The sequence below is a fragment of the Rhipicephalus microplus genome, unplaced genomic scaffold, assembly GCF_043290135.1.
Source record: "Rhipicephalus microplus isolate Deutch F79 unplaced genomic scaffold, USDA_Rmic scaffold_50, whole genome shotgun sequence".
NCBI lineage: Eukaryota > Metazoa > Arthropoda > Arachnida > Ixodida > Ixodidae > Rhipicephalus > Rhipicephalus microplus.
In genome coordinates, this window is record NW_027464623.1 from 1229236 (window position 1) to 1253877 (window position 24642).

Genomic DNA, 24642 nt, shown 5'->3' on the forward strand with positions numbered 1-24642 from the left:
TGACAGTGAGGTAAATGTTGACATAAGGTGCAGTTCATTTGTTATTTAAAGGCCATCTCTCCAAGTGCGTCAGCAAGTGTGTGCAGCGATGATGCTTCTCGTGTTGTGCAAAAGCGATCACTGTACTCCTCTCGGAAGAGATGGTGGATATTGATAGTGTGCCCAGTTCCGTCGCAGAGCAGTACTTATTCTTTTGGTAGTTTGTAACTTCAATGAATAAGGAGTTTGCAAGCAGTATCCACTATGCTTTGAAGGCACGTCTGAAAGTTCAGTGTCTTTGAGACTCTGAAGGACAAAGCCTGTCGTCGACTCCTGCAAAATCAGGGTAGTCCATGCAACCAAGTTCGGCAAAAGAAAAAGCGAGCGATGCGTCGCGGAAAATAAAATATTTTATTTTTTTATTCTTCCCACATGATGAAACTACGCCCAAGCACATTATGGTAGCATTGAAGTATGCCGTATCCAAATTATAAACGTTTTCTGAAAGCTTTTGGGAGTGATATACAGTGCGCAACATTTATTGCGGCAGCATTAAAGAGGAATTATTATGGTCACTGCAATATCATTTTCATGACGAATAATGTTTTAATGATGATCTGTGAACAATAACATATATTATGAAGACGGCACTGTGCGAGTGAACGGGGCTGTCAGACGTTCTATATCAAAAGTGTGACGTAATCAGTATTACAACACGTATATTTCATGTTTCCTGTTTCGTCTGGTGTGTCTTTCCAGCTTCACAATATTTTTTGTGGGGAACCATTGAATCAAAAGTTTCACAAGTGTGCGTTTTCTGTAATCGCATTTTATTGCCGATTTGTCGAGTAATACATGCTGTGAAGGTAATAAAAACAAACAGGTTTAGATGATATCGAGTGAGCAGAACACTGTGTAATGGGAATTTAATCATACAATGTATACCTAGAAGTTTCGTGAAAGGGGTGTAGCATGTTGTTTTTTAAATAAGTAATGAGCGTGAATAAAGTGAATTCAATACATATTGCGTGATAGATGGTTATAGCGCTTTTTATCATGTTAACAGTGACCACACTAAAAGCGGCGCTACCACTCTGTTTCAGTAATACGTGTATAACCGCTCTCATGTTTTTCTATTTGTTGTACACAAGGGTGAATAACGTTTTCTTAAACATTTTGACGCATACACATAGGTTTTTTTTTCTTTTACTGAACTTCATTGCCTGCTGTTGTTCAGCGTCGGCGTATTTTGCAGCATGGACATAGATGAAGCAAAATCTATACCTCAAGTTGTAAAGAAACCACACAAGCAGATGGTGACGGTCATGAGAATCACAGCTAAGTTCATCTGGCATGCGCTCGTCCGCATAATTTCTAATGACCTGGTGGTCTCTAATGGGCACCTCAGTCTAAGCTTACGGCTGTAGATGCGTTTCATTCCCCATACACATGTGGCCATATTAGCTGGGAATAGAACCGCGGTCCTGAAGCTTAACAGCATGGCCCCGTACCTGCCATCAGCGTGCTCCTGTTAAGTCGTTGGAGATCATAGGATGGCAAAAGAAGTTAAGCTCACTCATATACACTAAAAACTTCTGCAGATGCCCCACACCATGGGGATCAATGTTGTGTTAGCCATGAGGCGGAAACAGGGAAGTGGAGTAATTTTACTGTGTGAAATATAACAAAATCAAACTAATGATATACATATGTTGAACAGGGGCATATCACTTATATAATCAGTTGTTCACAACTTGCGTACCAGTGCCAACAGCAACATGAGTATTAGCAACACAAAAAGCGGTAAGCTGCTATGCAGCGCTGGTGCTTGCCAGGGTGATAGTCCTATTTAAGGCTGTGTAGACTGGCTTCAGTGGGTGGCACTTAGCTACATCTGTCGCTAACGCGATGTCACAACTCTATCAGTGGAGTACATATGCAATGTCTTTTTCAAATTACGTGAACAGCACTGCAACCCCATTTCAAGTTTCACTAACATTATTCCTGCATATGGTTTTTTTTCCAAAGCAGTTTCGAGGTCTGGCGTGGCATGCTGACGTAGGATACTTGATCGCGCAGAATACTTGGGTTAGATTTCTGAAGGAACCCTGATTGTTATTTTCTGCATTCGTTCGTTCATCACTGCCTATGTTAGCTTTGAAAGGGTGTGCAGTTCACTAAAAGATTCTTCCCGTTTGAAAAATATATTATGCGCTTAAGGTTTACTCGGACTCAGACCCACTATTATATCCCTCAATGTGACTCAGACTGACCAAGCTTTTTTTTTTTCAACTGGGCTTACTCAGACCTGGACTCACCACTCTATCTGTATTTAAGTTCGAGTGAGTTGCCTCAGGACAAAGTTTTTACATACATGTTGGTGGTACCCTTAACAATATCTTGACTGGACGTGGGCTTACCTTATACTAACTTTATCTTATCGCTCACTATATTCTCATTTAGATACCTGTCCCGTATTCAGTCCTGTGAATAGTATCAGGTCAGAAACACACTCGGCCGAGCATCCGCTGCATACCTTATCAGATATTCCATGCGGCTATGTCAAATATGGCCAATATTTACTGAGCGAGAGGTTGTCATCAAGAAAAGAGTGTGGAGGGGGTGGGCACGCAGAGGCGCCTATACCGCATATCACCAGCACTTCACTCGAGTGGATTGAAAAATGACAGGCCCTCATTCTCGAGGGCCTCAAAATTGGATGCGGATGCGAAAGTCGATTATGTTATTATTCGCCTGTGCGAAATAGATAAGAAACATTGTATAAGACACCGACGCTGGCGTTTACTCAAGCTGCAAGGTTTATCAGCGCCGTATCGGTTATGTGGGCGGGCTTTTTTTCTTTTATTTTTTTTTCTCGAGTGGTAGGATGGTGTGCTTTCAATGTGTCACCTCACTGCCGAGAGGCGTCAAACTCCGTCTTAATTATGGTGGAAAAGCGGCATCAGCCCCATCAGCCCCATCAAGGAATGGCAACACCCTAAGCCAGGCTCACGGATTGAGGCCGTTAGTGAAAACTATTTTATTTATTTTTATTTTCAGTCAATTCTAATGGTTCAACCTAATTTAGAAGTTGTGGTTTAGGATCCTAGTGACCTAAAAGATGATTTTTTGTCCCCGTTATTAATTCATTTGAATTTAGGGCACAATGACTAAACGAAAAGTTTAAAACCACAGTTGCTGTCTCTTATGACTTCCATGTCCTAGCTCTCTGTTCAATTGAAGTGGTTGTGTCCAATAAGCTTAGAGTAGTTTTGAAGCAAAGAAAGGACAGACAGACAGACAGACAGACAGACAGACAGACAGACAGACAGACAGACAGACAGACAGACAGACAGACAGACAGACAGACAGACAGACAGACAGACAGACAGACAGACAGACAGACAGACAGACAGATAGATAGATAGATAGATAGATAGATAGATAGATAGATAGATAGATAGATAGATAGATAGATAGATAGATAGATAGATAGATAGATAGATAGATAGATAGATAGATAGATAGATAGCAAAATAAAACGAAAGAAATGGAATGGAGTCAAAAGACGGCAAGGTCTGTGCAGGACCCTACAACCTGCCACCGTTCCCACCTGGCGCTTAATGAAGCACTACAAAAACCCGGGTAATGTCTTCATCTATGCACCTACAATTTATCCCCGCGTACACTTCTAAGCCCTCGGGGTTGATCAAATGCCTCTGACATGAGCTTAGTGATTAATCGTCTTGTCCAGAGCGGCCACTCCAGCGACTGCATGACATCGTTCGCTCAGAAAGCGAGCGAACTCTAACGGAGGTTTTAAGGTGGCCTATGAATCCTGCAGCGAAACCTCCGTGATGATTTATGCAGAGCACAGTTTAGGCGAGGCTTCACTGCGTCTCCACTTTAGGGCTATAATATGCGTCAAACCTTGGAGAATAAAAAAAAAATATTGCGTCGGACGAACCTACGGGCAGACATGAAGACGCTTCACTTTGGTGCCACTGTGGCATCGAGGCCTTAGTCTAGATATTTTCGTAGTTTTAGGGCTACTCGACACATTAGGTCAAGTGAAATATTTGCACTATCCGAAAGTGCAGGGCGTTTCGCTTCCGGTTTCATCGTTATAGTTACCTTGACTCTCTATATAAACAGGGTGGTGGTGGTAAGCATTTATTAAAACAGTGAGGTTGCGAGGAGAACCAGCTCTTGTAGAGTTAGCTTTTCGCAGTAGGTATGTCACGGTTTTATCGGGGTAACGCTAAAGATATTGTTTCGATGAAATTCCAGTGTTGACTTCAGCGTCGTTGGCTGTGAGCGAAAAATCAACTTTGATCATTAGAAAACAAATTCACATAGACGCTGATAATGAAATTAAATAAAAAAGAAACACCTTCGAACAGAGTCAAACTCACGACTTCTGCATGCAAAGCTGGTGTTCTAATACAGATGGACTCCCGTGCGTGAAACTGTTTAGGATGAACGCCCTATATACGATATCATGTTGCGCAAGGAAAGTGATAATGCGTGTAATTAGGCATGACAGCAGCGTGGAATCTCGCAAGGTAGCAATACACGTATATTGCACAAAAGGTGATTGGTTTAGAGGCCTACCTACTGTTGAGCTTACAGAAATGAATTGTAATTGTCCGCACTAACAGTATTTATGAATAGACTGCTGCGCAGGTGTGGACGTTGACTTGCGGATGCCTGTTTTATGTACGTCATCAATTCTCAATATGAGGAATAATTTCGTGGTGAGAACTCGGCGACTTCATTTATAGTAGGCATTCTCAGATTGTTTGAAGGAGGCTACATTGGGCACTTAAACGTTCTTTTTTTTTTCAGGACAGTAAAGCTAGGCCAGGAAGCGAGGCCAAGCTTGCAATTTAGAGAGAGAGAGAACACAAAGAGAAAGGCAGGGAGGTTAACCAGGGCTGAGCCCCGGTAGGCTACCGTGCACTGGGGAAGGGGAGAGGGTTAAGGAAAGTTGTAGAGGAGGAGAGAAAAGGTCACTGAAGTTTCACCTTTCGGCATTTTTCTCGAGCTGTCTGTGGCATACCCATGTAGAAGGTTTCCCGCTCTTGACAACGCTGCCGGACGGATTTTCGTTTCTCTTAGCTATGTGCAGCCATCGCCGTAAACATAAAAATCAGGACCGTGATCTTGGTTCGAAATGCTTTAGCGTAGACGCTAACTACCAAAGCTGTCCCATTAATAAATGCACATAACGGTGTTTTTTTTACAGCAACAATCGGTATAATACAACGTCCATCCCCTCAACCGCAGACGACCCTTTAATGCTTCCGGCGCTGCTACAGCGGTGACTACGGTCCACGACGCTGATCTTGAGGGCCGTGCTTGTTCGCGCTTCCCTAACCACGCCTATTTTGGCCTTGGCACCATATACAATCTAATGGAAACTTTAACTGTTGCACTGTTTAAGCGTAGCAGAACACAGAAATTCTTCACACAAAAACTTGAAGGACACTTGCGCTTTGCCTTCAAGAGTAGAACTCCATTGCGTAATCGGGCCCTTTGCGAATTGCCGTCGAAACTGCTCTACGAGCTTCTGTTCCCGGTGCATGCCTAAACCGTGTGCAAAAAAAAAAAAAAAACAATGACTATGAGTGTCACATTGGTCGTTTGAAACTATCCTAGAATGCCTACTGCAAGTGGAGTTGTGAAAAAGCCCATTATGTCATAGCTCTTCCTTTTTGCGAAACAGGGGAACGTACTATACACGTCCGTAAGGCAACAGACAAGCCTGGGCAGCTATTCATTGTGTTTAAGACATTGCAGCTGCGGACTATGAAATCTGTCTAGTAGCTTTGTATGGGTGGGTCTTTATAACACCCACTCGTTGCGCAATTTGCAAGCTTCAACACCTGGCGGTACTCTACGCTTTTTTTTACGCAATATTACAAACGTTAAAGAGATTCCTTCCACTACATGACATTCGTATAGCACTTTTTTCCGAAGCGGTTCCAAGCAGTAGTGTAGTTGTGTAGTACAGCACATGCTCGGCTTGTGTACTAACTGTGTTCGACGCTCATTCGAAACGAAGGTATTTTTATTATTTATTTTCTCTGAATCTTTTTGCAAACAGTTGGTCAACGACCAGATAACTTTCTGCTTACAACCAATGACACCAACGCCGACACAAGCACCAGAATTTCTTCGAACCAATTGCTTAACGCGACTCGCTGGATACGTGAGCATTATCTACAGTTTGATGTCACGAGGTGTGGGTATACGTTGCTACACATGGTATTAACGTGCCCACAGTACACTGACACATCACCACACAAGATACGTGGTAGTCCCTTCTGCGTACCACCGACTCGGCACAGCAACGCCGGGTAATCTCATGCGCATTCGAGGCCGCTGTGTCCCGAGGATACCCGTTGACCTTCTCTAGGCAGTGTAACCGACCACTGGGTTGGTCCCCTCTTTTAGGAGAAATAAAGTTTTGATCATTATCATCATCATTAGATATGTGCCACAGACGGCACAAATATGCCAAGCAGCTCCTAGCGCAGGGTAGTGATGTTTGTTTATTTGATTTGTAAAACTTTGTCTGCCTTTGACAGCCCGTTACATGAATTTTTATGTATATGCCAATAACAAGAGGATCTTGACATGTGTCAACAATTTCTGTTGGGTGATTACTCTTCTGCAGCAAGCAGCCACTAAGGCGTTTGTTTCAACGCAACCTTATTAAAATAAGCATACATTGTACCCTTGAGATGTAGATATATTCGACATGTATAGCCTTCGGTCATCTGTGCCGTCTCTCTATAACCATACAAACTTCAGTAATTTGGCTAATATGATAAGTCAGTACAGCATCCTAAACATAAACACTATGGATAGGGCTAGCTGGGATAACCAGCAAATATGTGCATCGTTTCCCGAACGAAGCGATCATTTTGTTGCTTGAAGTATTTACTTGCTCAACACTTTGCGTGCTATTAGAGTGAAAGAAAACTTTGCGCATCTCTTTCTAGGTAGATGGGGGCGAATTTCGTGCTCCATGTGAGGTCCGTGAATTTTCAAAACTCCCACTTTATAAGCTGTTTCACAAGACTCTATATCCCTACGTGAAATTTTAAGAGATAATATACAATGACGTCAACATTGTCGTTGTCTAATATCATTACGCGAATATGATCATCACATATACATGGGCACACTGGTCATCCTTGCAATTACCAAACCTACGTTAGGCAAGATTAGCAATCATGTATTCGTGTTTAGCAAGTACTAGCCTATGGCTAGCTACACATATTCGTTGTTTAGTCAACCAAATCATTACCCCACAGGTACGAATGCTTGAGTGTAGTAGGGACAGAATGTTTAGTTTGTACTAGTCTTTTTCTCATTTCCTGTCAGTGCGCAGTTCCAGAGAAAATATTCCAACAATTCATCTGGCTGTAGTCTCTAGCATTATTGTATTGTTTCCAAGTTTACTTTGTACTCGTGTTCGTATTTTCTTGTACATTTCGAAGTTCCAGACATTGCGTTAACTGAGGGATCTTCTGGTGTGTTTTTTAACTAATGCAGGTCTTGAACTTTTCGGCAATGTGTACCAAGAACGAACGGGCAAAGCGGTAGTGTAACGTCGGGGACGTTCAGCTCAGAAAATTGAGACATGGACGACCTGGATCCCACACCTCTGAACGAGACTGCTGGTGGAGTCGGCCTCCAGGTACACGGAAACGGCTCCTCTTGCGTCAATGAACTGTGCGTCTCGGAGGCCGAGTATCTGGACCTTCTGGAAGAGTACATCTTTTCTTCCTCGTATGAGTGGGGTCTTAGTGGTCTTCACGTGGCCGTCTTCGTGGTAGGGCTGGTCGGAAACTGTCTGGTGTGCGTCGCCGTCTACCGGAACCAGACCATGCGCACGGTGACGAACTACTTCATCGTGAACCTAGCTGTGGCCGATTTTCTCGTGATCTTGGTCTGCCTACCACCGACGGTGCTCTGGGACGTGACAGAGACGTGGTTCTTCGGGGCTGCTCTCTGCAAGATTGTCCTTTACCTTCAGGTATGGCGAATATGCTTTTAAGTTCAGGTATGAGAAAAGTAATAGTTGTCGAGCTTTTGCGGCCCAAAAGCATATATGTTAAGGATGGATGTTGTAGTAGAAAGCTCTGAAAATATGTACCAGTTGTGTTGTTTTTTTTTCAACGAACACTAAGATCTGATTCGGAGGAGTTCAGGAATTTAACCCACATTGAAGTGGGGCCGCCATAGCCTGGATTCGATATTGCGACCTCTGGGCCAGAAGTACAGCACCATAACCGCAAGGTCACTATGAGGTATACTGTACGGTGAATATAATAGCGCTTCCGTTGCTTGATAAATGTGTAAACATGTATTCCGACAATTTTTACGCCGCTTTCGAGAATTTTGTATACACGGAAGCCTCAAATATTGAAAGAAACCTGAAATATGGCCGTTGGTCTTTGCAGCGTCGGCGTCCCGCCGGGGCGGCGTCCACATGAATGCTGCAAAAGATTATGAACAGATGGTGACGTAACCTTACGATGACCTCATCAAGTCACATGATGACATAATCCAATAACATTGTCGACTGGTCAAAATATGTTCTGCCACTGAGTCAGCGCAAGAATAGTGAGGTTTTAAAGCATCATGAGGTTCTGATTCTGATAAAAGTACAATAATGCATTATGTGTGATTACCTTTCGGGTGAGTGCTGAGGAAGATGAATATATCGACGGTGAATAAAAAAGAAAAATATAGATTTTGCTCACTGGTCGACTTAGGCAAACGGAAAAGAAACCTTGCGTATTTCTTTCTTTCCTTTGATTCAGAGTTTACGCGTGTTTCATTTCACTTCTTTCAAGTTAAAAAACCATGGTCTGTGCTTTGCACGATCTGCTGCTGCGATCCACGTTTTTTGGAGGCGAAGACTCCACTCTCGGCTGTTTTCCTGGTGAAGCGAGTGTATGCATAGGACATAAAAGTAATGAGTTTCATGCCAAATAAAACAGGCTGGAGTGCTGCGCCATCTTTCTTCCTGCGGCAGCAGGCAATTATTTTATGCCGGGCCCTGATGTTGTGTCATGTATGGCTTGTAACAAATCTTGTCTCTTGCTGTTTAATGCAGGCTATCAAACTTCCCTCTCCTTGCGGGCCACAGTCGCAAATGTTAGTCGCTCAAGTTATTTATGAAAGAGATTTGGTGTCAGGATTCGAAAAAGATAAATCGATGCTAATTTCCACAACGACTAAAATATGAATGTTGTTTCTGAAATATGGACCCTTGTTTTGACTGTGATGTTTAAATTCGCAGCAAAAGCATGGAGTGCCTCGCAAAAATAAATAAAATACTTGATATCAGAGCAGTCTCTGTAGTTGACCTGAACAAAAAGCTATTAGTTTCAAAGGGCAAGGAAGTCATGTCAGTACTATTAGCAAAGTCCAAATATTTTACTCGGAGTCAAGCCGCAGGCCGTGTCTGTCCCGGGTATGCATGTACAAGACATAGGAAAGACATAGACATAGGCCCCTGGTACCAGACATAGGCACCTTGTAGTCGAGTTTTCATGTGTGACTTCGGCGCCAAAACGCACAGCCTCGGGGCATGGCCGGAAGAAAAATAAACTTGGTGCGCACGTCTTCCCCTATGCACAAGTGTACAGACTATGGTGGAGCTAGAAACGGTAAAGCGTTCGTGCATCTGTTTTGTCATGCACCTTGGTGCCAGTGTCGGCGAACTTGAGAGGGCCCACAGCCAGAAACGCAGCTCCCTCTGGTCAGTGAACGGTGTCTATTGCCAAGTGTGTGCACCAATATTTCGCCTTTAAGCGTTGCAGAGTGTAACATGCTGTTCAACTGCTTTGAAACTTACTTCCGTGCAGTGCGTGTCGGTGTCTGTATCGGTGTTTACGCTCACCTTCATATCTCTGGACCGGTGGCGCGCCATCTGCCGACCGCTCCGCTCTCAAGGATCCACTGGATTGATTGATTTTTGGGGTTTAACGTCCCAAAACCACCATATGATTATGAGAGACGCCGTAGTGGAGGGCTCCGGAAATTTTGACCACCTGGGGTTCTTTAACGTGCACCCAAATCTGAGCACACGGGCCTCGACATTTCCGCCTCCATCGGAAATGCAGCCGCCGCAGCCGGGATTTGAACCCGCGACCTGCGGGTCAGCAGCCGAGTACCTTAGCCACTAGACCACCGCGGCGGGGCTGGATCCACTGGACCACGCGTTGCCATTGGCTGCATCTGGATTGTGTCGTGTCTGGTCATGTTGCCCGAGCTCGTTGTTCTGGACACTCGCCGTGGTCCAGTCGTAGGTTAGTGTACACTGCGTTGCATTAGTGAGGCTTAACAACGTGTGCCACCTCCTTTTTCAAGTGATGTGTACATTGCAGATAAACGGTGCATCAATGATTAGAAAAATAGAAGCTCGGTGGGATAAAAAAAAAGAGCACGACCAAGTTAACTACTCATGAATACTCACAAAGCCAAGAGTGTATAAGCGTTGGTCAAGACAACGACCAACAGCCACATCTCTTTCTAGTTTGCAGGTGTGAAATTTACAGACACTGGCTACGCAGTGCTTACAGTGGAGCACCGTAATTATGTTCTAATTGCCTGATCAGTGCCAATAAATGGAAGCTATGTCAGGAATTGGAGATGGATGATATAATTGCATTAGAAACATTTCCTGCGACACAAAGATGAAATGACACAGCGCCAGAAGACGCCATCGCGGCGTGTTTAACGAGATGACGGCAATGACGTTATGGCAGAAGATGTAACCGAAGGTTTGTCTGATTTCAAAACTTCGTTGAAGAGGCCGTTGAAGAAGCATGCAGAGAGAGTCCAGTAATAAGCAAGCAACGAGTCAGGCAAGCATGGCTTACTCTCGGGAAGATCACATTCAGAATTACAGGACCGCACGTATTTAGGCTGTGACAAGGTTACAGTCTGCGTGAATAGTGAAAAACTCTGATAGTATGTCGGCTCCCAGCATCTCCCTATCTGTACTCTCTTGTATTTCAATATCGCCACCCTACAGTGCATGGTAACGTAACGGTCTTTTCCTGAAAGGGGGGGGGGGGGCTGGAAGACAAGAAAAGACTCGTCTTCAACATTTATGGGCGCATGGTGTACCTCTGTAGGTTTTATAGTCAGGAAAGGGAGGGTTTGAAGGCTAGTGAAAGAAAGCTTCAAAGATAAGTAACATGCTGGAGATGCTTACCTACACACCCCGGTTACCCCTTCTGCCTGTCTAAGAACTGGCTATTCTCACTGTCCTTCCAGGTATTTCTATCTTCCTTCTTTCCACTTTCCTATCTGCCCATAACCTTTTAGCAAAAAAAAGGCCTCAATTTTCTGCCTTGTTTCGTGGGGGTATCGCAACAAACCTTCGGGAACAGGGGGTGGGTGGTAATAAATATCAAAGCTCATGAGGAGACGTGGTAGAAGTTATATCTAGAGCAAAACAGCTTTTTTTTTCGTGTCATATCTATTTTTTTGCGCAGTAGGTTTCTTGAACTAACGCTAAAACTAAAATAAGTGACTGGAAAAAACCTCTAGCCCTGCAATGGACTAGGATTTGTCGCTTACAGCACGATACTGTACCACTTAGTTGTTAACCAATCTTGAATCTTATTCCGCGACACGCAGGTGCTCTGTACCTGACGGACTGCGCCTACACGTGGCCCGCGGGTTACACGTCCGTGTACCAGCTGTGCCTGGTGGTGTTCCTGTACGTAGTGCCATGCCTGCTCATGTCCGCCGCCTACTACCAGATGGCGCGCGTGCTGTGGCGCATGCCCGCACTGCACGAAACCGGCTCGCTCACGGGCACACAGCCACCGCCACAGACGCTGGCACGACGAAAAGCGGCCAAGATGCTCATCGCCGTAGTCAGCCTGTTCGGACTCTGCTATTTGCCCGTGCACACGCTCAATCTGCTCAGGTGGGGCATCGCGAGGCCTCACTCACCCGCTATTTGACGCACTGTGGTATATCCACGTATCGGTATTTCTTTAGGGGCGAAGCTCCTTAAGGTGTGGGCTGTGCGTCCCCTGAATGTTGCCACCTCCCGTTTCGTTCTTGCAGTGTTCACCAGATGGCGGTACCGTCCCCTGTATGTAGCCACCTCTCGTTTAGTTGTTGCTGCGTTCGATAGGCGGTGGTACTTCTTGTTGATGATGAAAGATGCGAGATGTTATAAAATCGGAATGATGTTACATATCGCGCGTGTCATTGGTTGAAGGCAATCGTTTGATTTAGTGCGGCGACGTACGATAGGGGGAGCGTTGCAATAAGATCAAGTGGGCAAATTGTACGGATGATTCATGGTTTACCATGTTTACCTCCGGAGCTTCGCCCACTCATCATCGTTCACCTCGTGGATATAGCAGCACTTTTTTTTTCTTGAACGTATGAGCGTCAACCACAGAGTCTTTAAGCACCTCTCCCAAACGTCTTGGTGTCCGGTCACAAAAACAACGCAGGAGAAGACAGCTGCAGAGTACTGTTCATGGCAGACATACACGTATTCTTGTTTCAATTTGCCTCCGTACTCCGTTAAACGCCGCATATCGACGAGGCGGTCGACGCCCGCGCGTCCACGTTAGAAAAATGGGTGACTGCACATTACTCATGTCTAGAATAACGAAGTTGAGCGCTCAGATGAGTGCGAGCGACACTTACATTTCGAAACCGGCCACGTGTGAGCATGCACGCCCCATTGACGCGCCAACCTTGCAGTTTATTTTCTTGTCTAGCACCACAGCCGCGATAATTGCTTAGCTTTGACAACTGCCACGGTGATTTGTAGTGGCTCAGCCACTCGGCTGCTTACCCGCTGGTCGCGGGACTTAATCCCGACCACGGCCGCTGCAATTTCGATGCAGGCGAACATGCTTGAGGCCGGTGTTTAGATTTAGGTACACGTTAAAGAACCCCAGGTGATCGAATTGTCCAGAGCCCTCCACTATCTCTCATAATGATATGGTGGTTTAGGATGCTGAACCTCAACAATATATAATAAATGTTCTGACTGTCGGAAGTGCTGTCGAACACATTTCGCCGAATCCAAAGAAAAAATATTGAACAGATAAGCAAATAAAAATCTGGTGCTGGCAAAATGATACGCAAACAGAGTATGAGCAGGCAGCACAATTTGCATCAAGTGCCGAGAACGGCTCGTTTATTTTTTCTTGTTTGTTTTTGCTGTTTTCAGTTTTGACGTCAACTTTTGACAACAATTTCAATGGTCAAATCGGCTGCTGAGTCAGCAGTGATAAACAAGCATAAAGAAGGCAATATAGATGCGCCACTGCTCTGCGCATGTTCGAATGCGCTTTATGTGTGTGGGAAGAAGTCGCCAGTTCTCTTCCGAGTGCGATTCTCGGTGGTTGAAGACTTGAGTGTTGATCAATGTCTGCCCTTTAGTGTATGCAGAGCTCAAGAATTGAAACGCGATGCTCGGAGCGCGTGGCTGCTTGCGGTGACAGTGTGAGCACTCGCAACACATGGTGACTGCATCAGCTGGATAACAATTCAGTCTATGATCCTTGGTGGCACCAATAGAGCGCTACTAGCAATTATTTTAAGCGTACGTACTCTCTAGCAGCTAAAAGATATGTGTAGTGAACGTATGTATTCGTGTTCCCATTCGCGTTTTACCCGAAGCGGCAGTGACACCTGATTGATTGATTGATTGATTGATTGATTGATTCATTGATATGAGGGGTTCAACGTCCCAAAACCACCATAAGGTTATGAGAGACGCCGTAGTGGAGGGTTCCGGAAATTTCGACAACCTGGGCAGCGATGCCTGCAGTCCCAATCTGTCTTGTGTTCTATGCTTTGCAGTGACGTCATGCCCAGTTTAACATTAAATATTCTTCGTTCGCTTCTAATATCTGCTATCTGCCCCTGGTCCTACGTTAATTACTATTCTTCAACACCACACGTGAACCTGCGGGCTTCCATCTTGCAGCTAAGTGCCCGCAAGCTGCTTTGTCAATGGCGTATTCCCTCGGAATGGCCACCGAGGTCCTACGGCGCGCGTGTCACTGTTGAGTCTCGGAGGCCATGTTTTATAATTCTTCGTGTGCAGATAAGGACTCCTCAATTCCGATGCTCGCTTCTGACAGCTTCTTATTTTGCAACGTGCCACAAAAAATGTTCCGGAAGCATTCGCCCGTTGCTGCAGCTATTTCTGATTTCTGCCACTCACGACAGCGTTGCTAGAAGCTGTTATGCCTTGGAGTCCAAACCAAACTTCAATGCTTTTTCAAGGCATTCAAGCTGTTATCATGTGATGCTGACTGGATGATGCAGCCGGGTGGTTTTGGGACGTCATATCTCACATATATATCAATGGCTGCGATGGCTACATCAATGGCTATATCAATGGTCAAAACCTTTGAGCGAGCCAGGCTGATGCAATCAACAGCATCTCTTGCGATGCGTCTTACGCAACGCGTGACACGCTCCCTCAGCGACGGGTTCGATTCCAACCAACAATCAGCGGTAGTTCCTAACTGGAGGCTTCGAATTATACCGACTGATGCAAGGGTTCCCAATCAGGGCATATAAAAGAACAAAGCGGTGCGAAGTGAGACAGAGTGACCGAAAAAATCCCGGCTCATCGTCACAGCTCAGGGCGAGCTCCTCAAGCTGTCGGTCTCAGTGCAAAATATGTAATGCCTCTGTTTATACTGCACATAAATGATGCCTTAACTTGCCGTCGCCTTGTCCGCTCCGTCTATCAGCTGTACGCAGATGCAGTCGCTAGCTGAGACACGCGATACAGAACACCTTACGCGGCGTGTGACATCCGTTTTCCCCACAAATGAGTATATACCGTGAAGGCCCAACCACACGCATGGAACTTCCGAGTGATAGTGACGAGCGACAGTCGCGACGACATCTGTCACCGCGTCGCTTGTCGTGTCGTTGGCTTTTGGAAAACTAGAAAAAATAACCTGACTATCGGAAGCGAGCGTGACAATTTCCGGCCACAAGACAGCAGCCTAGATCCTCGCTTCGGTTGTGATTTGTTATCGATGCTTGTTGTACATGCCTACTCTTACAACAGTAAGGTATAGTCTGCCTTCTCTCCAGCCATATCTCACACCGAGAGTGAGTCAGTGGCCGTATTTGTTGCCGATCTTGTTATCGACGTTTTTTCCCCTGTTTTGGTAGCAGCTTGATGAAATGGTGGTAGCTGGCTGCAACGTCAACTTCGGTATGCAAAGTGTGTCGTAGAGTACGCTCCTGGGCACCCCATGCGGTCAAATGTTATTTTAATGTCACGGATACATGTAATTTTGCGGAAAAAGGAAGCCGCTAAAATCTTTTACATAATTCTTTAACTAAGTCACTCAACAAAGCAACATGTCGCCATGGATTAACTTTTTAACATTATTTCCGCAATTTATCGGCGTGCCATCAAGAGTTTTGAATCAAGCAAGAACGTCAATTTGTTCTAACATGGGGTGCCTCTCATCGCAACGTGACAGTGCGACGGAGCCCGTTTGTCACTGTCGCTTGTCACCGTGACTCGAGAATCGCTTGCATGTGGTTGGGCCTACATAGACTGCGCTTACGTGCTCTACCATGTAAATCGGCTGCAGCAGGCTGGCATGCGTCACGAAGGATTGCAGCGCTCAACCGGCGGCCCTGAGAAACACAGACTGAACGACTGTTTACTGGATGCAGTCGCCATGCATACCTAACACTCTCGCGCTCACCATACCACACACTGACAACATGCCGACACGCAGATGAGTTATCACGTTTTAGTTGCCGAGCACGGCACATTACCTGTAGTTGTAAGCAGTAGTAGTTGCAGACACATTGAGTGTACGTATATAGATAAAACGTCTGGAGTTATACGATAGACGTTACAAGCAATATACGAGAACGAGTCATCGCATCTTCTGCGTAAAACCACGTAGATGACTACTGGGATACGTTTCTATGGGCCTATTGATGAAGCAAAATTCGCTTCTTTTCGTTCTGACAAAAACTGAAGGGAAAATATTTGGGCACGAAAACATTTCCTCAATATTTGCGTGACCCGTTTTCTGAAGAAGGATCTCACCAACAAGACACATTTATTGCTTTAAGCGCAGTGAAAGTATGAATCAGTTTAGATGGATAAACTTTACGCTGAATTCTGCAATATTGCTAATGTGATCACTATAGACATGCTGATAAAGGAGCAAGTTACGCTCAAAGTTTCAATTTTGATTGATATGTGCGGTTTAACGTCCGAAAACCCCCATATGATTATAAGAGACGCCATAGTGAAGGGCTCGAGAAATTTAGACCGCCTGGGGTTCTTTAACGTGCACCCAAATCTGAGCACGTGGGCGTATACAGCATTTTCGCCTCCATCGAAAATGCAGCCACAACAGCCGGGATTCGATCCCGCGACAGCCACTAGACCACCGCGGCGGGAACAAGGTTTCATTTTTAAATGTCTCACAGAATCTTCTCACTTGACGTCACGGCTTCCAAAGTAAGCTCACGGTTTTTTGGTGACTTCGTCTGAACAACATTCATTGAAGTTTAGCCTGTTAATTCTCTTGCCCTTTAAGAGAACAGTGTACATATTTGTTACCAATAATGAACTAAGCACACTCTAGTAGCCACTATAAATGTTTATATTGTCACGGCGTTTGGTGTATACAATTGAAAGTGATGTACCCACTAGGAATATTCTGCGTGTTTGTTTTTCGCTTAGTGAGAGTATTCCCGCCGCCGCAATCACGTTGATAGTGAAGTGACCAAGAGCAATTCACTAATACGAGAAAAATTTCGTTTCTGTTCGCAGCTCCTTTATTAGCCTCCTGCCTCTTCAAAGTAAAATGATTAAAACTGGGGCTACCCGGTAGTAGATTAAAACTGGGGCTACCTGGTAAAAGCCTATATGAAGCCCTGGTGCTAATAAATGCTCGTCCAAGCTGTAATGACACCAGTGCTTCATAAAGCATTCATTGTATGAACTGAGGCAAGTTCGGTGGTTTAGTAAGAGTTGACGAACTAAACCAACCGAGGCATGAAAATCTCAAACAACCAAAGCTGAAGTAAATCAGACCAGCGGCGAACAATAAACTAAGCTTGTTAGCAAGGAAACGCGAATATATACAACTTCAAGCACAGCAGCCTGGCATCATCGTGTCGGCATTTTCCGATTTTAGTCGCCTTTGATGATACGGTTTCTCGATGCCGAAAATTGTACGGCATTTGAGTAAACATTCACAAGCGCCCTTGAAGTGGCATTCATCCAACGTAAAATTGCCGATCCAATGGAGATCTGGGTTGAGCGATGACTTAAAAGGGCTTGCTCGTTTTCAAACGCAGGTACACGACAGATCTTCCCCAGACGCCTCTCATGAGCGTCGCCTCCCTACTCTCCCACTGGCTCTGCTACTTCAACTCGGCAATCAACCCGATAGTCTACAATTTCATGAGTGGTGAGTGAGGCAAACGTTTTTGTTTTGTTTTCGACAATAATGTGTCCACCATTTGTGGAAGTTCACGTATGCCCTCATCGAGAATTGTGCAAATGGCCTTCATTTTACGTCACATGCTTACAATGTCATAGGATGGCTGTGCACACCAATACATAGTAACAAATGCTGTGAAAAAAACCATTGAAATGAGGACTTCAAAATGAAACTTGAAAAACTTCAAAATAAAACTTCAAAATGAAACTCGAAAATGAAACTTCAATGAAAACTTCAGTCAAAGTAAAATATTTATAAGTGTTGTCTGGCTCCGGTGCGCGAGGAGCGTTAATAGTGCGCACCACGGCAACAAAAAAATATAGCTTTTGGGGTGCGTAAAGCTGATGTGAGTGTACCTGTAGTTATGTCATTCGTGAAGTGCTCAATACAACCACGATAATGGACTACTTCGGTCTATACTTTAAGCTATTGCTAACACTTATTGTGAAAGTAGTAATAGAGCACACATTCGAAACAGCTTACCTAACATAACGTGGCTTCGTAAAAGTTGAGCTAACTGGTCTGACATACTCTTAGAACGAAGAGTGTTTGTTACTCCCTTTTTTTTTGGAGTTCTGATCTGGCACGTTTTAAGTAGTTGTTAAAGACACGTAAACTCTTTCGAGTCCCCACGCTGTACGAATAGAGCTTGGTTGTTTTTAAAGAGATTACACGCGTCTCGTTACAAGAAGTTCATGGCTGATTAGTGCTTAGGGTGCTCATCTTTTGGCCCAAAGGGGTTCGAACGTGGCCGTGGTGGCTGCACGTTGATAGAGGCATGATGGTAGAAGCCCGTATACTTCACGAGGTAAATGCAGGTTGAAGAACACCAGATATCCGAAATTTCCGGCGTCCTCCTTTACGACATCTCTCATAATTGCGTCGTGGTCTGTTGACATGAATAGTGTTTAACAACTCCTAAAGGGCCAGTCGACAGTCTCCGAAACGCGCAGGAAAAGCTCCCGCATTTTTCCCGCGGGTGACCGATCTCCTTATACGCGCAGTGACGTCAACTCGGTGACCGGTGACGTGACGCAGCACGCAGTTCGTCGGTTGGTCTAAACAAGGTCTCAACAAACAGTAATGAGGTCAACGTCACCGATCGCCGAGTTGACGTCACTGCGCGTATAAGAAGGTTGGTCATGCGCCGTTAAAATGCGCGAACTTGTCCAGTGCGTTTCGGAGCCTGTGGATTGGCCCTTTAAAAAACGGTCATATACGTCTTCTTTTTTTTTTTTTGCTTAGGGTTTGTAAGCAACACTCTTTTCTGATCTTCTCTTTTTTTTCCTTTCCGCTCAACAGGCAAATTCCGCAAGGAGTACAACAAATCATTTCGCTGGCTGCTCAAGCGCGTCCTGCTGTGCGGGATCGGCCGGCGCAAGGCGGGCACCGATGCGTCCGAGCTATAGCATACAGCTGGCCGGCTTCGAGTGAGTTCGAGGCTAGCCAAGATCAAGCAGAGTACGCGACAGCGTTCGACGCGACAGAGCTCCTGCAAAAGCACCTCCGCCTGTACCGTCTGTGAACTCTAATTGAAGGCACCTTGTGCTGACTGGAATAGACTGAAAAAATGGGGTGAGGGAGGACCATTTTGCGCCAACGTGTTTTATACCCGGTGCACGTTGGACTTGTGACTTCGAGGACGTCAAGTACTTTGTGTGTGACAATGTGACCAGAGATGTGCTTCTGTCTTTCCCTCTCTTCCTTTCTTGTTATTGTGACTGACTAAACAGCTGTTCTTCTGTGCCCAAGTGTTGGCACACACTGCTGAGCCGTGAAGTGTCGGTGTATATGACTGAACCCTGTATTTAACCGTTCACCGTACGTGAATGCTATAAGCGTCAATATCAACCTAGAGCTCCTATGAAGAGTGGGAGAAAGTGGAGCGTCAGAGTTAGTGTGTGTGCGTGTGTGTCATTTGAGTACACTCCGGTCTGTGTGAGCTGTGGACGTATCGTTGTATCCGCCTGGTACATAGCGATATCAAAGCTCATAACGTCCTCATAACTTTTATTCGCGTTGGAGCGGTCAAAACACCTGCTCTCGCGGCCTTTCCCAGCCTTCACCGCTAAAGAAGGTGACCTTGATTACGATGCTTCCTTTTTCTTGAAGCTATTTTATTACCTCTCACTGTTTGTCCAAAAATTACTGTAAATATGAACAGTACATGTTCAAGAAAAGAGATGAAAAAAATGTCTCTGACTTCTGAGTATATTTACTTTGTCTCAATCAACATCGTGTAATAAAAGTTTATTGAATAAAAAATAAAAGTTTATCGAATCCGAATCAACATCGTGTGACAGATCTGCTGTTCATTTGTTCATGGTGAAAGAGACTTAGTATAGCAGACGTAAAGTTAGTGAGTGATTTGACGATGGTATACCCCCCCCCCCCTTTTAGGTTTAAATGTGTACCATTAGTTTGAATAAAAAAATTTCAAAACTGTCAGTTTCACTCTACAGACAAGCTAATTTTCAGGGATTTTTTAAAAATTCCAATCGGGGCGGCATCCTTACAAAGATTCAATAAAACTCATATTTACGACCACCATTTCTCAGAATACTTTAAAAGAAATTTGGCATGATGTTTCAAAATAATCAGTCTGAATCCATGTGTAATATTGCATAGGTGCTTTTCACACACTGAAATCATTGTTACGCTCCCCAGTGCATATTCAGTGAATGACATACACCAGCCATGGAGGTGCCCTATCAACGGCACGTGAAAAACAGGGTGATACATAGCCCACAAACTGTATTTATTGACTGCAGTTTAAACAAAACTTACTCTTAAAAATGGCTTGTAAACATATCGATGCCAAATAGCACAAAATGTGGGGGATTTAAAGCCATTTAATTGTGTTGATCAGCTAAAAATAGGTAAATCCTACCATTTGATGCACCACACCATAAACCTTGCTCAAATTTAATGATTCCGGAGCTAACAGAGTTGTGTGTTTACGAAAGCACGTTTTTGGGCTAGTTCTTCAAGCGTAAGGGTCGGTTTTAACATATTGTCGATTTCTTGTCGATTTCGTTTGTGCCATACGAGACATGGGTGTGCTACTGTTCCCGTCAGAAACATTTCTTTTTGTCACGTCGCTACGACGCTCTTTAACGACGGTCGAATTGCGAACGCCTCGGCAAAGTGTAATCATCCTTGCATATTTTGACGGAACTCTCATAAACCACGTACCAATGTTCACGGCAAGGACTGTTATGTGCGCAGTGCCAATGAGTGTCTATATTGTGCTCTTCATTCATTTTAGACCACTAATAAACATCGCTAATTGTGATAACATTCTATGACGGAAGCACACTATTTCTATCGTGTGTGCGTTCGATCCCCCATCCCCATCTTGACCTATCCCTGGAAAAAATGTTACGCTAAAATATTTCATATAGAAATTTTGAGAGACGACTGCTAAATCCTTATGCATTCCAACTTAGTGACTGCTTTTAACTCATGTTGCCACGTAGCAACGACTGCTTAAGGAAAATTTTTTACTGCTTCGTTAGAATTCGATGTTTTTGCCCGAAACCTTTTCCTTCAAGTCATAATACATTTGTTGGCTGCTGGAAAAATAGCGGAGTTTCAAACAGTGTCACATATTGTGCATCACTTGTTGTTCCCCCAGCATGAACCCTGGACCTATATTGTAAGTGTCCTTCCATAGTAACCCGGCAGCTTAAATATCGGAGGCTTTCATATAGGAATGAAAGAACACGTAGGGCGAAATCTTATCTATGTATCTGACGTCAGTAATTTCTTGAGGCAGCTCTGCTATTTACATTTATCAAGCATACGGAAGGCCCTAACAAATGGAGTAAATGTAAGGTAAAAGCAAAACATGTATGTCAGCTTTGCAAGCCTATTATTTTATCAGGCGACAAAGAAGCAGTGACACCATTGCTTGCGGCAGTTAGAGCAGTAGTATAAACTGTGACTTCTTTAAGCACACATATCATTTCGGTGTGTGTGTATTAGCTTACCGAAGCAACAAGTGAAGTGCACAAACAAGTGTAATCAGTTATCACTTTTATAAAGTTTTATCAATAACGCACATGTATTGTTTAGTGTACTGTTAAAAAAGTGTGCGATAAACATCAGCACGAGGAGTTTGGTGAGGTTACATCAACACTGAACAGTTGCGTCAAGATTGAATTAGAGCACACACCGGAAATCTCAGTCTCACTTTTTGTACTTGTTGTTCAGATGACGTTTTCAAGTATGCCTGATGACATTCAGTTACTGTACCTGTTTTATATCATTTGGGGGAAGTATAATAAAATTCGAACGTGCGTAATCTGCAACACAAGTGGCGAAGTTGTTGAGAGTATTTTACCTGTCTATAGAATGTATAGCAGATACATCCTAGTATACTAAATAATTTTCTAGAATCTTGCAACCTGAAGTGCTGTATGGCAACATTCGTAACCCTGGTTACTTATTGATATTTGACCACTGAAGGGAGCAAAAGAAAAAGATACTGCGTTTGAGAAGTGTGGTCTGTAGTGACATTGTTGCATGTTGCTGACGTCACGAATTGTTCTGGCGTCACAGAGCGCCTGAATCAAGTACGATGTGTGTGTAACAAAAATGTGAGATCCACATAAAACGCCTCTTTTTGGACGTCTCCTTTGAGTTATTCTCACGATTATTGTTATCCCTTTTTTCTCCAGCAACAAAGAACCGATTATTTTTGTTGCTGCAACATAGGAAGGTTTCTTCTAGTGCCGAAGAGTTCGCAGCATGCAAAACTAAAAAAAAAAATGTGAAAAAACAATGTGGGGGGAACAAGGTTGTCGATTGATTTTGAGTTTCAAAAGTAACAAACAATAAATGGTTTTCAAAACTCAATCTTTCAGTGTTTGCAAGCTTCTTTGTGAAAAGATCGCTACTCAGTTCGAGATATTTAACTGCGTCCCGAGAGAATCGACGTCTGCGCATTCTCACGGCGGTAATCTGGTTGAATGGCGATGCTGTGCAGACATGGTCTGCTGCACTGTCTTCTCCAGAGCGAAACACTCCCTACCTTTGTTGATTCAGGGGTGCGGGTTTAAGGGGAGCAAGGGGAGCAAGGGGCAAACATTGCGTCCAGCAACATACAGTAACGTAGCACTATTTTGCTTTGGTTTGCAAGGCACTGCGGTGTGGCGTGCATCGCATTAAAAAGAAGAACTTGGCTCATGAAGCCCGCGCTGGAGTTACTTTGTGCTCATGTGTTTAATACTACCTATATTGCATACTGTGGCCTCCGAAAGACGATGAAATAACACGTGGTTGGCAATGACGCGATGCGGTAAAAATGCAGAGGCTCTGCTTCTAAGTTGTACAAGAATGGATACCAGAGGTGCGAACGCGTGGCAGCAGACAATAAATCAAATTGTTTGAGTGTAGGCTGTCCTTAACTGCTGTAGCAATGAAAATGAGCGCGATAAGTCGGCTCATCTTCAACATCACCATCATAATCATCACTATCATCATCATTATTATCATCACAACAGCCTGACTCCGCCCACTCCAGGGCAAAGGCCTCGCCCATGATTCGCAAATCAACTCGGTCCTGTGTCTGCTGCTGCCACATTATACCCACGAACTTTCTAACGTTACCCGCCCACCTAACTTTGTCTCCTCCTCACCCGTTTACATTCCCTGGGAATTCAGTTAGTTACCCTCAATGACCATCGGTTATCCTGCCGACGCGCTACGTGCCTGGCCCACGTCCATTTCTTCTTGATTTCAACTATGACATTGCCGCACGTTGTTAGGCATTTACCCAAGTCTTGTGCCGCTTCCTACTTTTATGAATTCTGCCAGACCAACTGACAAGCCAAACGCGTCAAGCTAAACGCGCCATGCAACGATGGCTGCACGTGTCACCACACCACGCGCTGGAAAATGAAGGCTGGTGGTCTTTCGAAGGAGCGGCACGTGGTGAGACGCATTAAGAAGACGTTGACGAGGTTTTGCACTAGCGAGCTCAGGACAAGCTTTGTGTATTTAGTTGACAGGAACAAGTTCACCATAAATAAATAGTTTCTTAGCTTTCGGCGTGGTATTTGTTCGTTGCAATATCCTTAACCCCGGTTAGTTTTCTGACCCACTCTGCTCTCTTCTTGTCTCTTAAGGTTGCACCTATCATTTTCCTTTTATTTACTCGTTGCGTCGTCGTCAATTTAAGCTGAACCCTCTTTGTAAGCATGCAGGTTTCTGCTCCGTAGGCAACTACTGGCAAGATGCAGATAAATAAGCTCATTGTTAGCAAAATAAAAGCCGACATATCCACGAAGTGATTGATGATGAGTGGGCAAGGCAGTGGAATCGTTCGGTGATAACATAATTCAGCCGTAACACTAACCACTCATGCCTGTAAATGAGTGCCAAGTGAATGAGGGTGGCGATTTGGGCTTGTTAGTATGGTAGCAGGATAAGATGTGGTAGGGCAGACAAAGGACATGGTCAAAAGAAGGCCCATTCAGTGCTGTGTTATCTTGAATGTGCTTTCTCTTGTCAATGCTTTTTGTCTGCGCTACTGTATATTAAAGTGCCAAGTCGCGTACAGTTGAATACAATGCTTATGTTGTGGTGAGTTGCAATTTTATTTTACTTTCATTACTACTCCTTTGTGGTATCGCATCTACCCTAAAATTAGAAAAAATAAGGTCTGCCCTTTAGTGGCTGTTGGTTGTTTTCAGTCATACAAAGTGCATCACAGAGCATATCGAGGCTTCATATACTGGTCATTCACAAGCCAGCTAGTGTCCGCGATCATCAGCGTCATAATCTTCATCGTCATGACATATAGTGGTTACCTTGCATGTGCTGTGCCGTTATGGTAGAAAGAGTGTGCGGTGTGAAACGTGCTTTTTCTTCATCGTCATCAGCGTCATAACCATTGTCAGCGGTAGCTAGGGCGCACAACGCTGACGGACAAGTCTCCACCATGAGGAGGAACACCCCTAAAAGATGGGGAGGAATGAAGTATGGAGAGAATAGTGTTTCAACTTCAGAAACGTGGAAAAATAGAAGGGGCGACGAGTGCAGCATTTTGAGAGTGATTTCTTTGATGATGGATGAGGCAGTACTGCTTCCAAGCTTAAGACCGCGTATCTAGGGAAGGGCGTTCCCGCTCCAC

General features: G+C 44.5%; 1 protein-coding gene across 1 annotated transcript; it reads left to right on the plus strand.

Annotated features, from left to right (window-relative positions):
• Positions 1 to 7633: 7633 nt before the first annotated feature.
• Positions 7634 to 19495, plus strand: LOC142788266 (orexin receptor type 2-like). Its single transcript, XM_075884872.1, has 6 exons — positions 7634 to 8029; positions 9870 to 9964; positions 10219 to 10313; positions 11653 to 11947; positions 17359 to 17471; positions 18807 to 19495. The coding sequence occupies exons 1-6, from the start codon at positions 7634 to 7636 to the stop codon at positions 18911 to 18913; spliced, it is 1101 nt and encodes a 366-aa protein (XP_075740987.1). The 3' UTR covers positions 18914 to 19495.
• The last annotated feature ends 5147 nt before the right edge of the window (positions 19496 to 24642 follow it).